This window comes from Micromys minutus, assembly GCF_963924665.1.
Source record: "Micromys minutus genome assembly, chromosome: 13".
Lineage (NCBI taxonomy): Eukaryota > Metazoa > Chordata > Mammalia > Rodentia > Muridae > Micromys > Micromys minutus.
The window spans coordinates 56,164,720-56,179,895 of NC_137982.1; the positions used below are offsets into that span (position 1 = coordinate 56,164,720).

At 39.2% G+C, this 15,176-nt stretch overlaps 1 protein-coding gene across 1 annotated transcript; it reads right to left on the minus strand.

Moving 5' to 3' along the window:
* Positions 1-13,985: 13,985 nt before the first annotated feature.
* On the minus strand, positions 13,986-14,432 carry LOC308429288 (dynein light chain roadblock-type 1-like). Its single transcript, XM_080928026.1, has one exon. It carries the CDS (start codon positions 14,415-14,417, stop codon positions 14,148-14,150), a length of 270 nt encoding a protein of 89 aa, XP_080784152.1. The 5' UTR covers positions 14,418-14,432; the 3' UTR covers positions 13,986-14,147.
* Positions 14,433-15,176: the final 744 nt, after the last annotated feature.

A 15,176-nucleotide genomic window follows, 5' to 3' on the forward strand; every position in this document is an offset into this window, starting at 1 on the left:
GTTTGGATATTTTAAATTTTATTGCACAGAGAGTAATTCACAATTAATACTCTTTTGGGCAACAATTGATTATTGCCAATATGTTCAACTAAATGCTCTAGTTTAGGAGGATCTTGGTAAATACTGCATCTGTTTTTATGGATCTGTGCGTGACTCAAAATAGTATTCATTGAATATATGACTGAATGATAGCTTTTATTATTGAGCACTTACTTTTGGTAGGCAATTTGGCAAGCACTTTATAAATATTTACCTTTAATAGTAACATTCTAATGTGGATATTATTACTACATTTATTTTACAAATGAGGAAACAAGAATAGAATGGCTAATGGATTTAATCAATCTTCCCCTGGCTAGAATCTCACTCTATCTGGTTGCAAATTCTATGACCTTGACAATCATGCTATAGTGCCTGCTGTGCCCTCTCAAATGTAAAACTGTTTTCTCTTGGACGATTAGGCATTGGAGGAGGGTCCTGTAGAGAAAGGAGCAGGAGTGGTTAGAGTAAGGTAGACTGACAGGATCAGCGGCTTTCAATAAATTATATAATTAATATCTTAATTACAATGACAAAATTTCTTCTGGCAAGTAGATGTTCATAATCCTCCTATCTTGAATTAAATTAATCTACGCCTTGTGTGATGATGCTACTTTCTTCCCTCCTCCTCCTCCACCACTATTTATGACTTTAATAACAGTCCTGTGGGTTTATTGTATTTCTTGGCATTCCAGGAATGTAAAGAGCAGTATGTCTGTGAACTGTAGCATGGCTATCAAATATAAAACTCAAAAGGGCCACATTAGTTACTATTGTCTTTTATCCCATATTCACATACCGTCTTCTACTCCCAGTTGTATATGAGGAACTACCCATTTCCCAACATTAAGAAGACATAGCATGACTTTCCGCTGCAGATCCTGGAATAAGGAAGAAAAGACAGTGTTGTGCTATAGGAAAAACATTGAGGTTATGTTTATATGCTGAACGGACCATGCTTAGTGGTAAGATCCATCAGTGGTTAAAGTGCTGGGAACCAGTGACTGCTGATTGCCCATGGGACATCTGTATCACTCTAAAGTTCAGGAAACATCATAGAAGGGGGAGAAAAAAGGGCATAAGAGCTACAAGATGGGAGAGAGTTCTGCGAAGCACTGTCTTCTGAGCATGATATGGCTATTACACATGTGGACAGAGCATTGGGGATAACTTATATAAGACCTGCACAAGGCATTGCTCTCTGAATTTTTATTCATGAATAGGGGAAAAGCGCACAAGGTCCTTTTTATCTCTGAGGAGATACACACAGTTAATTTTTGTTAGAAAAAAATATATATATGGAACATTAGTTAAGTTGGTGTGTGCAGTAAATGATTCTAACCTATGAATCACATACTTCTTTTGAGGCCTGAGTGGGTGTGGCCCATCATAATTTAGTGTGTGTGTATGTGTCTACCTATTTATATATTTAATGTATTTTTTGAGTATTCAGACCAAATACTCTGATGTCTCATTCTATATTCCCAGGATTTCCTCTGGACCACACTGCCAGCAAATTCTATCATGTCATTTTTTTTTCTTTTCTTCTTTCTTTTCTTCCCTCTTGATTTTCAGTTACTGGTACATTTCACCACTGGGTAGCTGCTATCTTGTTATCTTTCTTGCTTTAAATGTACCTGCCATTTATCCACTCATTCATGTGATGTGTGTGTATGCATGTGTGGTACACAAGAAAGCATACATGTTTATGTACATATATGGAGGTAATAGGATATCAGGCATTTTTTCTTTTCTTTTTTTTCCAATATGTTATTTTTTTATTCTTGACATAGTATAATTGTTGTGTGTTAAGAGTACAGCACAAAGTGAGAAAAATGGCATGTTTCCATATCAGTGGAGGAATGTCTGGGATTGATGTTCTCAGCACAGGAGTCTGATATGAAATCTGAATAGGAAGGAAGTCCTGTCCTCTTTCTGTCAATCTGTGGCTGTTAATGAGACAACCAGCTCATCCATAGCAGGTTACAAAGAAGTCTGAAAGTGAATGCTGAGTCTGTTTTCCCCAATCCCACATTGATTTTGGGACTGTGTTCCTTATTTTTCTGCGTTTATGATCTGCTTCTGAAGAGCAGGGGTAGGAACGACATCAGGAGAGGCGATGGAGAGAGTGCCCTGTTGGTATGGAAACAGTGGGATTTCAGAGAACCCATGAGTTCTGCATCTGAAAGAGTGGTGAACTGGGCAGTCATGGCAGGAACAGGGGTCACTGTCCCACCACCCCACAATCCGAGTCCACCAGTGACATGGAATGAGATGGAGTAGTGACAAGAGAGAAAAAGCTTTTGCCCCACTTTGGAACTCCCTCTGATCATTTGACCACAAAGAACCAAGCCATGGCTGACTAGAAGGGTTTTCCAGGTTAGAGTCACTGTGAGTAGAAACTAGCCAGGTCACTGGATGGACAAAAACAAACAGCTGTAGTGAAGATGGTTTCTTTGTTCTTCTCCTCTACTTAAATTTCAAATTGTACTCAGGTTTTTAGCTCATAAGGAATTTAGAGCTGAAAGCAGGTCACTGGGGGAAACTTTAAGAGTTTTCTCAAAAATGTTATAAAATTTATCATTAAATATATGTGTACATATGTAATGTATGTATGTATCTATGTGTATTTATGTACATATATAGATAATATATAAACAGAAGTTTCTTCCCCATGCAATTATGTGAGGCACCCATTCTTCTGTGCAGCAGGCAGTGCAGGATTCTCTCTGGAGTCCCGAAGTGTGGGTGGTTTATGCACGTCAGGAAAGCCAGTCCCTCTCGTGGCTACTAACCAGGGCCCTCCGTGGCCAAGGACCCTCATCTAGACTGCTCTCTAGTTTCTTTTTTTTTTTTTCGTCTTACAACTTATTTAAAAAAAAAGAGAGACACATGTATAGATTTTTAAAGGCATTTTGGCATAACACTATATGAATATATTTTTGTCAGTACTTAATTCTTTTAGAGGTTTGATAGTATGCATCAAAATCTTACTAGTTACCATAAGCATAAAGTTCATGTAGGACAGAATGTAACATGGAAACAGTCAGAGTTTTCTTGGTGTGTATAGATTAAACATAATGATTTTTTTAAACGACTTTATTTTGCAAAACAAAGATAAATGTAAAGATTTTAAACATTTTTTGCTTAAAATTATACATTTTTGTCAGTACTGTTTTTTTCAGACATTAAAATAAATTTTACATAAAACCATGTGAATATGTTTTTTAGTCAGTAATTGATTTTTTTCAAGGGCTTGACAGTATGCATTGAAAACGTACTAGTTGCAATAAGCGTAAAGTACATGCAAAACAAAACGCAAAATGGAAATAGTCAAAGTCTTCTTGTTTTGTAAATATATGTATATTTTTTGTTTTCTTTATTTGTTGGACTTCATACAGTCTGTGAGTTGTTTCTGGGGGAGTGCAAGCCTCTGGGGTTAGCATCCCACTATCAGTGACTGCATATTATGTCTGTTCTTTTGTGACTGGGTTATCTCACTCAGGATGATCTTCTCTAGATGCAGCCATTTTCTTAAGAATTTGGTTAAGTCATTGTTTCTGGTGGCTGAGTAGTATTCCATTGTGTATATGTACCACAATTTTTGTATCCATTCGTCTTCTGAAGGACATCTGGGTTCCTTCCAGCTTCTGGCTATTATAAATAGAGCCGCTAAGAACATTGTGGTGCATATATCTTTGTTGTGTATTAAAGTATCTCTGGGGTATATGCCCAGAAGTGGAATAGCTGGGTCTTCAGGTAGTACTATATCCAATTTTCTGAGGTATCGCCAGACAGATTTCCAGAGTGGTTGTATTAGCTTGCAACCCCACCAACAGTGGAGAAGTGTTCCTCTTTCTCCGCAGCCTGGCCAGCATCTGCTGTCATCTGAGTTTTGGATCTTGGCCAATCTGACTGGTGTGAGGTGGAATCTTAGGGTTGTTTTGATTTGCATTTCCCTGATGGCTAAGGATGTTGAGCACTTCCTCAGATGTTTTTCGGCCATTCGGTGTTCCTCAACTGAAAATGATTTGTTTAGCTCTGTACCCCATTTTTTAATAGGGTTATTTGATTCTCTGGTGTCTAGCTTTTTGAGTTCCTTGTACACCTTGGATATTAGGCCTCTATCTGATGTGGTGTTGGTAAAGATCTTTTCCCATTCTGTTGGTTGCCGTTTTGTTTTCTTGACGATGTCCTTAGCCTTACAGAAACTTTGCAATCTCATTAAGTCCCATTTGTTAATCTTTGATCTTAGAGCTTGAGCCATTGGTGTTTTGTTCAGGAAATTTTCTCCTGTGCCTATGTGGTCTAAGGTTTTCTCTACTTTCTCATCTAATAGTTCCAGTGTATCTGGTTTAATGTGGAGATCTTTAATCCACTTACACTTGAGCTTTGTACAAGGAGATAAGAACGGGTCTATTTTCATTCTTTTGCATGTTGAGTGCCAGTTGGACCAGCACCATTTGTTGAATAGGCTGTCCTTTTTCCATTGAATGTTTACTGCTTCTTTGTCAAAAATCAGGTGACCATATACATGAGGGCTCATTTCTGGATCTTCTATTCTATTCCATTGATCCACTTGCCTATTTCTGTACCAGTACCATGCAGTTTTCAGCACAATTGCCTTGTAATATAGCTTGAGGTCAGGGATAGTGATTCCCGCAGATGTTTTTTTGTTGTTGAGGATGGATTTCGCTATTCTAGGTCTTTTGTTATTCCATATGAAATTGCACATTGATCTTTCCAATTCCATGAAGAACTGGGTTGGAATTTTGATGGGGATTGCATTGAATCTGTAGATTGCTTTTGGTAGGATGGCCATTTTTAAGATGTTGATCTTTCCAATCCATGAGCATGGGAGATCTTTCCATTTTCTGAGATCCTCCTCAATTTCTTTCTTTAGAGGTTTGAAGTTCTTGTCATACAGGTCCTTCACTTCCTTAGTTAGAGTCACACCAAGGTATTTCATAGTTTTTGTAACTATTGTGAAGGGTACCTTTTCCTAATTCCTTTCTCCACATGTTTGTCCTTTGAGTATAGGAAGGCTACTGATTTGTTTGAGTTAATTTTGTATCCGGCCACTTTGCTGAACTTGTTTATCAGCTGTAGGAGTTCTCTGGTGGAATTTTTGGGGTCACTCAAGTACACTCTCATGTCATCGGCAAAGAGTGATGTTTTTATCTCTTCCTTTCCGATTTGTATCCCCTTGATCTCCTTTTGCTATCTAATTGCTCCAGCCAGGACTTCCAGTACTATGTTGAATAGGTAGGGAGAGAGTGGGCAGCCTTGTCGAGTCCCTGATTTTAGTGGGATTGCTTCAAGTTTCTCGCCATTAAGTTTGATGTTGGCTGTTGGTTTGCTGTATATTGCTTTTATTATGTTTAAATATGGGCCTTGGATTCCTGTTCTTTCCAGGACTTTTAACATGAAGGGGTGTTGGATTTTGTCGAATGCTTTCTCAGCATCTAGTGAGATGACCATGTGATTTTGGTCTTTAAGTTTGTTTATATGGTGGATTACATTGATGGATTTCCTTATGTTAAACCATCCCTGCATCCCAGGGATGAAGCCTACTTGGTCATGATGAATGATGGTTTTGATGTGTTCTTGGATTTGGTTTGCAAGGATTTTGTTGAGTATTTTTGCATCAATGTTCATAAGTGAGATTGGTCTGAAGTTCTCTTTCCTTGTAGGGTCTTTGTGTGGCTTAGGTACGAGGGTTATTGTAGCCTCAAAAAATGAGTTGGGTAATATTCCATCTGATTCTATCTTTTGGAATAGTTTGGAGAATATTGGTGTTATATCTCCAATAAATGTCTGATAAAATTCTGCACTGAACCCGTCTGGACCTGGGCTTTTTTTTGGTTGGGAGGCTTTTGATGACTTCTATTTCTTTAGGTGTTATAGGGTTATTTAGATGGTTTACTTGGTCCTGGTTAAACTTTGGGACCTTGTATCTGTCTAGGAATTCATCCATTTCCTCCAGATTTTCCAATTTTGTGGACTATAAGTTTTTGTAGTAGGATCTGATGATTTCTTGAATTTCCTTAGTTTCAGTTATGTCACCACTTTCCTTTCTGATTTTGTTAATTTGGATACTCTCTCTTTGCCCTTTAGTTAGTCTGGCTAGGGGTTTATTAGTCTTGTTGATTTTCTCAAAGAACCAACTCTTTGTTTTGTTGATTTTTTCAATGGTTTTTTTTGTTTCTATTTGGTCTATTTCTGCCCTAATTTTGATTATTTCTTGCCGTCTACTCTTTTTGGGTATATCTGCTTCCTTTTGTTCTAGGGCTTTTAGCTGTGCTGTCAGGTTACTAATGTGAGCTCTCTCCAGTTTCTTCTTGGAAGAACTTAGGTCTAAATTTTTTTCTCAATACTGCTTTCATTGCATCCCATAGGATTGGGTATGTTGTGTTATCATTTTCGTTGAATTCTAGAAAGTCCTTAATTTCTTTCTTTATTTCTTCTTTGACCCTGCTATCCTTTAACAGAGCGTTGTTTAGTTTCCATGTGTATGTGGGCATTTTGTTGTCTTTGTTGTTGTTAAAGACCAGCCGTAGACCATGGTGATCTGAGAGGATGCATGGGAGTATTTCAATCTTCTTATATCGATGAAGGCTCGTTCTGTGTCCAATTATGTGGTCAATTTTCGAGAAGGTGCCTTGGGGTGGTGAGAAGAAGGTGTATTCTTTTACTTTAGGATAGTATGTTCTGTATATATCTATTAATTCTAGTTGGTTCAAAGTCTCTGCTAGTTTTGCAGTGTCCTTGTTCAGTTTCTGTTTCCCTGATCTGTCCATTGGTGAGAGTGGGGTGTTAAAGTCTCCCACTATTATTGTGTGGGGTGAAATGTATTTTTTGAGCTTTAGTAGAGTTTCTTTTATGAATGTGGGTGATTTTTTATTTGGAGCATATATGTTAAGGATTGAGAGTTCCTCCTGACAGATTTTCCCGGTAATGAGTAAAAAGTGTCCTTTTTTATCTTTTTTGATAACTTTTGGTTGGAAATTTACTATATTCGATATTAGAATAGCCACTCCAGCTTGCTTCTTTGAGCTGTTTGCTTGGAAGTTTTTTCCCACCCTTTTACTCTGAGATAGTGTCTGTCTCTGTCTCTGAGATGAGTTTCCTGTATGCAGCAAAAGGCTGGATTTTGTTTATGTATCCAGTCTGATAGTCTATGTCTCTTTATTGGGGAGTTGAGACCATTTATGTTAATAGATATCAAGGAATAATTGTTTCTGTTTCCTGCCATTTTTGCTTTTTTGGGTTGAGTTGTGTCTGTGTTTTTTTCTTCTTTTAGTTTTCTTGTTTAGGAGTTTTCTTGTTTTTACTAGGCTGTATTTTCCCTCTTTTTATTGGGTTTTCCACCTATAATTCGTTGTAGTGCTGGGTTTGTGGTCAGATATTGTGTGAATTTTGATTTGTCTTGAAATATCTTTGTCTCTCCATCGATGGTGATTGATAGTTTTGCTGGGTATAGCAGCTTGGGCTGGCACTTGTGCTCTCTTAAGGAGTGCATGATGTCTGTCCAGGCTCTTCTAGCTTTTATAGTCTCTGTTGAGAAATCGGGTGTGAGTCTGATTGGTCTGCCTTTATATGTTACCTGACCTTTTTCCCTTACTGCTTTTAGTATTCTTTCTTTACTTTGGGCACTTGATGTTTTTACTATTATGTGTCGGGAGGTATTTCTTTTCTGGTCCAACCTATTTGGAGTTCTGAAGGCTTCTTTTATGCTCATGGTCATCTCATTCTTGAGGGTAGGGAAGTTTTCTTCTATGATTTTGTTGAAGATATTTACTGTGCCTCTTAGTTGATACTCTTCTCCCTCTTCTATTCCTATTATCCTTAGGTTCGGTCTTCTCATTGTGTCTTGTATTTCCTGGACATTTTGGGTTAGGAGCTTTTTGTTTTTTGCATCTTCTCTGGCTGTTTTGTCTATGTTTGCAATGTTGTCTTCTGCCCCGGAGATTCTCTCCTGGATCTCTTGTAATCTGTTGGAAATGCTTGTTTCTGTGACTCCTGATTTCTTTTTTTGGTGTTCTGACTCTAGGGTTATCTCTTTTAGCACTTTCTTCATTGTGTCAATTTCTGTTTTAATTTCCCTCTTCCATTCCTTTATTTCTTTGGTTCTGTTTTCATCTCGTTCTTTGAGTTCTTTGAGTGTTTTTCTTGTTTCTTCTTTAAAAGCTTCTGAATCTTTTTGCTTTTCCTTCCTTTCTTGTTTAAGTAACTCTATCAGCGTCTTGAGGCATGATTTCAGGTCTGTGTCTTCTTTCTCTGGAGTGTTTGGAATTCCGATGTTTGCTACTATGGGAGAGCTGGGTTCTGGTATTGCTAGATTGTCTTGGTTTCCTTGGGATATACTCTTTCTCTTTCCTCTTGCCATTTTGTTGTCAGTGATATGTTCTTGCCTTTCCCTTGTATCTGGTCTGTGTCCCTGGTACACTTTCCGTGTGCACTCTGCAGAGATCTCTCTACTCCCCGGCAGCCCAGGTTCCGGGTGGCAGCTGGGCCAGGCTCCGCTCTGCGTACTGAAGTCGCCTCCGGGTGGGAACAGATGTTCCTAAGATCTGTTCCTGGTCACAGATGCTCAGCCTCTCCGAGCCACCTTTCTGGCTGGCTGTTGGACCAGGCTCTGCTCTGTGTCCTGAAGTCGTCTCCGGGTGGGAACAGAAGTTTCTAAGATCTGTTCCCAGTCACTGGATGGGGGAGGACAGGGCAGGTCAGGGCAGGGGGTGCCCTTTCCGTGTGTGCTCCGCAGAGATCCCTCTGCTCCCCCGCAGCCTAGGTCTGCCACTCACCAGTTGCTCAGCCTGTACGAGCCGCCTTTCCGGCTGGCGGTTGGGCCAGGCTCCGCTCTGCGTCCTGAAGTCGTCTCCGGGTGGGAACAGAAGTTCCTAAGATCTGTTCCAGGTCACAGTTGCTCAGCCTGTACGAGCTGCCTTTCCGGCTGGCAGTTGGGCCAGGCTCAGCTCTGCGTCCTGAAGTCGTCTCCGGGTGGGAACAGAAGTTCCTAAGATCTGTTCCCGGACACAGTTGCTCAGCCTGTACGACAAACATAATGATTTTTGAATACCAAAAATGGCAATATTCTTATACCACAATAAGAATACCACAAGGCTATATTCTTAGCTCTTGGATTATTAATGATTTAAGGTCTAGGTATATCATACTCTGAGAGGGTGTTATACACTTATTTTTTTTTCCTAAGAAGAACTGAAGTTTTCACTTTTTGGCCTTTGATTTCCTTGAGCTTCATATGGCCTGTGAGTTGTTTCTGGAGTATTCAGAGCTTTCTGGGGTTAGTATCCAATTATCAGTGACTGCATATTATGTCTGTTCTTTTGTGACTGGGTTATCTCACTCAGGATGATATTCTCTAGATGCAGCCATTTTCTTAAGAATTTGGTTAAGTCATTGTTTTTGGTGGCTGAGTTGTATTCCATTGTGTAAATATACCACAATTTTTGTATCCATTCATTTACCAAAGGATATCTGGGTTCTTTCCTGCTTCTGGCTATTATAAATAGGGCTGCTATGAACATTGTGGTGCATGTGTTCAGGTATTTTTTCTGTAAGAAGTGGCACATTCCTTTTCAGGTTCATCAAGTGAACCTGGAGCTAGGCCAGTAATCCATGGTGATTCTTTGTCATTACATTGTTCAGCCCTGGGGTTATGGGTGTGGAGGTAGATAGACCCAGATTTTATCTGAGTTCTAGGTATTTGAATTCATGTCCTCAAAGTTTTTCAAGAAGTATTGTTTCCCACTGAGAAATGTTCTATACCCTACTTGTACCCCCCCCCCCTTTTTTTTCCTCAGACAGGGTTTCAAGATGTAGCTCTGGCTGGCTGTACACTTCTAGAAATCTTACTGCCTCTGCCTCTAGAGTCCTGGAATTAAAGGTGTGTACCACTCTACCAGATCTAATTGTGTTTGTAATTCCTGCTCAACATGTAGGATTTTTTTTTTTTTTGGTGTATTTTTGTTGTTGTTTTGTGTATATAAATCTTTATGTCAAAGAACCTTTGTAATGCTGCATCATATTAGTTTTTTTCTTTGTCAGTGTCTATGATATACTTACTTTAACCTCAGTATAATTCTATATTCCTTTGCCTAATTTTCCTATGCCCTTCTTGTTTTCATGACTTGACTTCTATTTCTCCTATGTGAAGTCTTTCTGCAGTGCTAGACTCCCTCTTCTGGCTGCTCACTGAATTTCTTCACTCTTCCATTATTACAATTGCAGCTTCATTTCACTGTGCAAGGAAAAAAAATTGTGTGTGCATTGAGCTTTTTGTATGTAAAAGATTTACACAATCTACTACCACATGCTTAGTACCTAACATGTGTTAGAGTTCATATTCTCCACAAATAAATGCAGATTAAAGAAAAAAACAGCTGATATCTACTGAACTTACACAATTCTCACACATGGTGAAACCCATGACTCTAGTTGTATATTTAGCAGAAGATAGCAGTGTCTGGCATCAATGGGAGGAGAGGCCTTTGGTCCAGTGAAGGCACGTTTTCCTAGTATAGAGGAATGCCAAGGCACTGACGTGGAGAGGATGACTAGGAGAGGGAGCACCTTCATGGAAGCAAGAGAGGTGGGGATGGGAGCAAGGAGGCTAGAGGAGATAACATTTGAAATGTAAATACAGAGAATATCTAATAAAATGATATAAAATTCTACCAGCTGAGGACTGTAATTATCACAGTCATTCTACATTAGGAAGATGCTCAAACAACATTAAAGTGAATATAACTTATAAAATTGAGGTAATTTGTGTAATTAGTAAACAGCGGCACTGGGATTCTAACCAAGGTAGCATCTGCAGTGTCTGGGCCTCAAATGTCCTCTTCACCACAATTTGAATAATTAGCGGATTGTCCTGTAGGTTAGTAGGGATTCGAGGTCCTTCGCTGTTTTTGGAGTACAGTGCAGGCTCAGTGTCTGCTAGTTACCAGGTACCTCTTAGATGTTGCCATGTGTACCATTGTCTGAGTCACATGAGCATATGGAGTGGGCATCATTATCCTAGCTGAAGGATTTAATGAATACATAATTAGTAGTATAGCAGGGTTTGAATCAAGTCTTGCTGACAGTAATTTCTGTGGACTTTTACACTGGTCACCAAAGAATGCAACCTGAATCTGAGGTGCTGGTGGCCAGACTCTTCAAATTTTGGAAACTTATGGGTAGATGCTAGCAAGAAAGTAGTTCTTCTGTCTTAGTTATGGTGGAAACAAAGTTTATCCATGATCTGAAACAGTCTTCATAGTCTTGTCATTGCTTATATATTTCCCAGAGCTTGGTTCTCAATGGTTATCTATACACTCCACCAAAAGAACTATGAGTGTGTGAAAACGGAATGTATCATCAGGGAGGTTTTCAGTGTTTGCTAGTATGTAAGTGGTAGTTAAGGAAGTTCTTGGGAAATGTTACTGTCTGAGTTTGAAATTGTTGAGACTCCACATTTCTCATTTTTCACATTCGATGCACACCTGTCTAATATTACAAATCAACAAAATAGACAAATATAGTCTGACTTCAGAATTTAAAAGGTTCTGATGTATGATCTTAGGCTACACTCCTTCACTGGGATGAATGCTTATCATTACTATTATTTCATTTTTGATAGAATTTGTTTTTTAAGCGACAATTTTAGGCCCATATACAAAGATACAGACATTTCCCAAGTAACCTCCATGTTCCATCATTAACATCTCTCATCACATGGAAATATGTTTTTTGGAATGATAAGCCTACATTGACAATATCACCTAACACCCACAGGTTAAATTAGGACTCAGTCATAGTTCATATGTTTTGTGGCTTTGGAAAATTTTATAACAATGTATGTCTATGATTATAGTATTTCCCAGAGTAGTTTTATTGCTAAAACTGGCCTCTGTTTTCTATGCAGTGATTCTTCCATTCTCTTAACCAATTGCTTTTGTTTTTGTTAGTAGGAGAATACCGATTTCTGATTAAGAATGATTTCTCTTGTAACCTTAAGCAAGTGTGTTTCATGTCCTTCAAAGCACTATTCCTTGAAGCACTGTCCTTTGAAGGGTGGAATGTTTAAACCAGATTAGCTTGTGAGGACACTGTTCCTCTAGTATATAGTGATTAGCTTAGAGATGCATTGATAACTCAGTCTTATACAATAAGGCTTGGGAAACCTTTTTATGTTTGAGAGATAGCTCCTCTAGTAAAGTGTTTGCATGAAGACCTGAGTTTGGATTTCTAAACCATGTGGAAGGCTGGGTGTGGTTGCATATGCCCTGTAATCTATCTTCAGAGACAGAGACAAGAGGACCCTAGTGGGTAGATGGCAAACCAATCGAGCCAATTGATGGGCTTTAGGCACAGAAGAAGTTAGGTTGTTTCTTTTCTTTTCTTTCTTTGGTGATGGTTAATATTATCATCTTGGTAGAGACTAGGAGACAAACCACTGGGAATGTCCATGAGGGGGTTTCCTAGATTAGCTTAATTGAAATGGGGAAATTCACCCTTAATGTGGAGAAAGTGAACTGAGGACTATCTATCCATCTATCTTTACTTCCTGATTGTGGGTCCAATGAGACCACAGTCTCATTGTGGTCTCCAAGTTCCTTATATCATGGCCTCTTTACCATGAGGCACTATACTCTGAAACTTTGGGCCAAAAATCAGTCCTCATTTCCTTAAGTTGTCAAATATTTTGTCCAACAAGTGGAAAAGTAATACAATTTTTAGCATATTCCCTTTTTTTAGGGGGATGGGATATGTGTAAGCTAAACATTTCTGAACCTCTTCTGAAGACTAGAGATTCTGAATCTTAAAAAAAAGTTTTAGTGGTTTATTCCTGTGTCCTTTTCTCTCCAGTTGCACTGAACCCAGCAGATAGATATAGTACCTGATTTTGATGTTGATTTGATCAAGATAATTTGTTGGTTAATTATAGGAATTTGAGTGCTGAAGTGACCTGACATAATGTCAAACTAAACTGACCGGGCATTCAGACACAGAGGGAAGCCTTGCAGGACTTTGATGAAATATTGATAGCATCCCTGCTAGTGACAAAGCATTACTTCTCCCAGCTGCAGTTGTGACCTTTGAGAGTTAAAAGTCACCACAGGGGCCTTTCCTACAGGGCTGAGCTTCCTGCTTTGCAGCAAGGGAAGCCACTCACTGGCGATGGTCATGCTGGGACCATTGAGAGAACACAATGCATGGGTGAGAAGAATGCTAAAATGTCATTGAATTATTCTATTGGCAATTTCCTGGATTTATAACAAGCTTTATTTCCTAGGTCTTTTAAGGCATTTGAATAAGCTTGAATATATTTTTGTTCTTCTCATTGTTAATCTTATTAATATGAAATGCTTTTATCTGAAATTGTTTTCAGGGAGTAGAATCATGTGAATACTAAATATAAGTAATTACCACAACTTAAAAATTATATTTTATTGGGAAGACCTTATTTGAAATTTGAATTTTCATATAATTTCTTTTATTTTTGAAATGATAATATAATCTCAACATTTCTCCTTTTTCCTGCCTTCAACCTTCACCCCATACATATACACCCTTCCTACTCTTCAAATTCATGGCTTCTTTCTCATTAATTTTTATTTCATTGAATATATATCTAAATTCCCAAATAGAACTAGCTAAGTCTTTATAATGTTACTTGTATGTGTGTAGATTGTCGTGAAGCTGTTGTATTTTAATGTTAATTCCACTTCCCCAAGAAGGGCTGCCTAGTTATGTGACTCCAACTGAACCTTCCCATTTTTTTTTTTTAGGGGTGAAGTTACTTTTAGTTTTAGAAACAAAACTAGCTTTCCAAGCGGGACAAATGAACTGAAGGTTAGAAGGAAGCTGGGTGTGGGCTTATCATCAGCTCTTGTTCCGAAGGCTGGAAGTGAGAGCCAAGCTTTCCTAGAGGCTGACTGCATCATCAGAGGCACTCCTCGGTGGGTGGACAGAGCTGCCCTTTATCAATGGCATGGTCTACATGGGCTCTCAGACAACCACCATGTGCCCACTGACATGATTAACACTATTATTCTTGGGAGACATTAAATTAAGGAATGACACAGGAAGCCAGTGGCTTATTCAGTTGGATTCTGAATCACAATCAGGAAATAGTCTTTATCTGGTGCCACCATAATTTCATTTTTCTTGGAGCGAATTCGAAGGAAGGTTAGGTCATTCTTGTGGTCAATCTCACGAACAGTGCTCCGTGCCTTCAAGATGAAGCTGTGCATGGTCGGATTGTCCATTGTGCTCTTGATGGGAATGCCTTCTGTGTTCACCACGATGATGCCCTGTACTCGTTTCTGGCTCTGAAGCCTCTTGAGTGTTTCCTCTACCTCTGCCATCTCCGACAGATCCAACAGCTCCGAATCGCCAACACTCAACCGTGTTCCCCTGAACCTTCCCATTTTAATTAAATAAAGAAAAGCCAGTGACTGGGCAGGGCAAGGGAAGTAGAGAGGGCTGAGAGCTCTGAGGAGGTCAGAGGACGAAGGGTAAAGGTTGTTGGGGCAACATGGAGTTTCCCAAGGACCAGCTAGACCCAGGTAATACTAATTGGCGTTAAATAGCTATGAACATTAAGGATTTTATAGGTCTAGCATCTTATATGAAGGGCAGTTTGTATCTTTGACTATTTGATGTACTCTTGTGTAGAGAGAGAGGTTTGTGGATTGAGAGTTGAACATATAAACCTGTATAAAAAGCTATTGTGTTTGTGTGGGATTTTGGGGTACAGAAATACCCGGGACAGAGGCGGAGAACAGGCAGTAGTAAACCACCAAGGGAAAGGAGTTGGGCCCTGGTGGCTCGGACCAGGCTCCAGAGGTGCATGTCTCCATATCAGGGTCGGGCCTGAGGAGTGAGACCTCAGGGCCAGGAAAGAGATAAACCAACTTCTATTATTTAATATTTACTGCAGTACATGTGTGCTTTAAAAGCTGACCATTTGCCACTGGACAACCAATTGTTGTGCTCTTCCCTAGGGAAGACCACTTTTCCTGCTGCTATATTTCCTCAGTTGTCTATAGTTCTTTGTGTAAGTCTGAAGCTTATGGGCTTTTCTCCACCCATTTTGGCATACCCATTGGTGTTGTCCTTGTTTA

Bases quoted from the DNA above. Each gene is read 5' to 3' on its own strand.
- LOC308429288 (XM_080928026.1), bottom strand. From the start codon at position 14,417: ATGGCAGAGGTAGAGGAAACACTCAAGAGGCTTCAGAGCCAGAAACGA.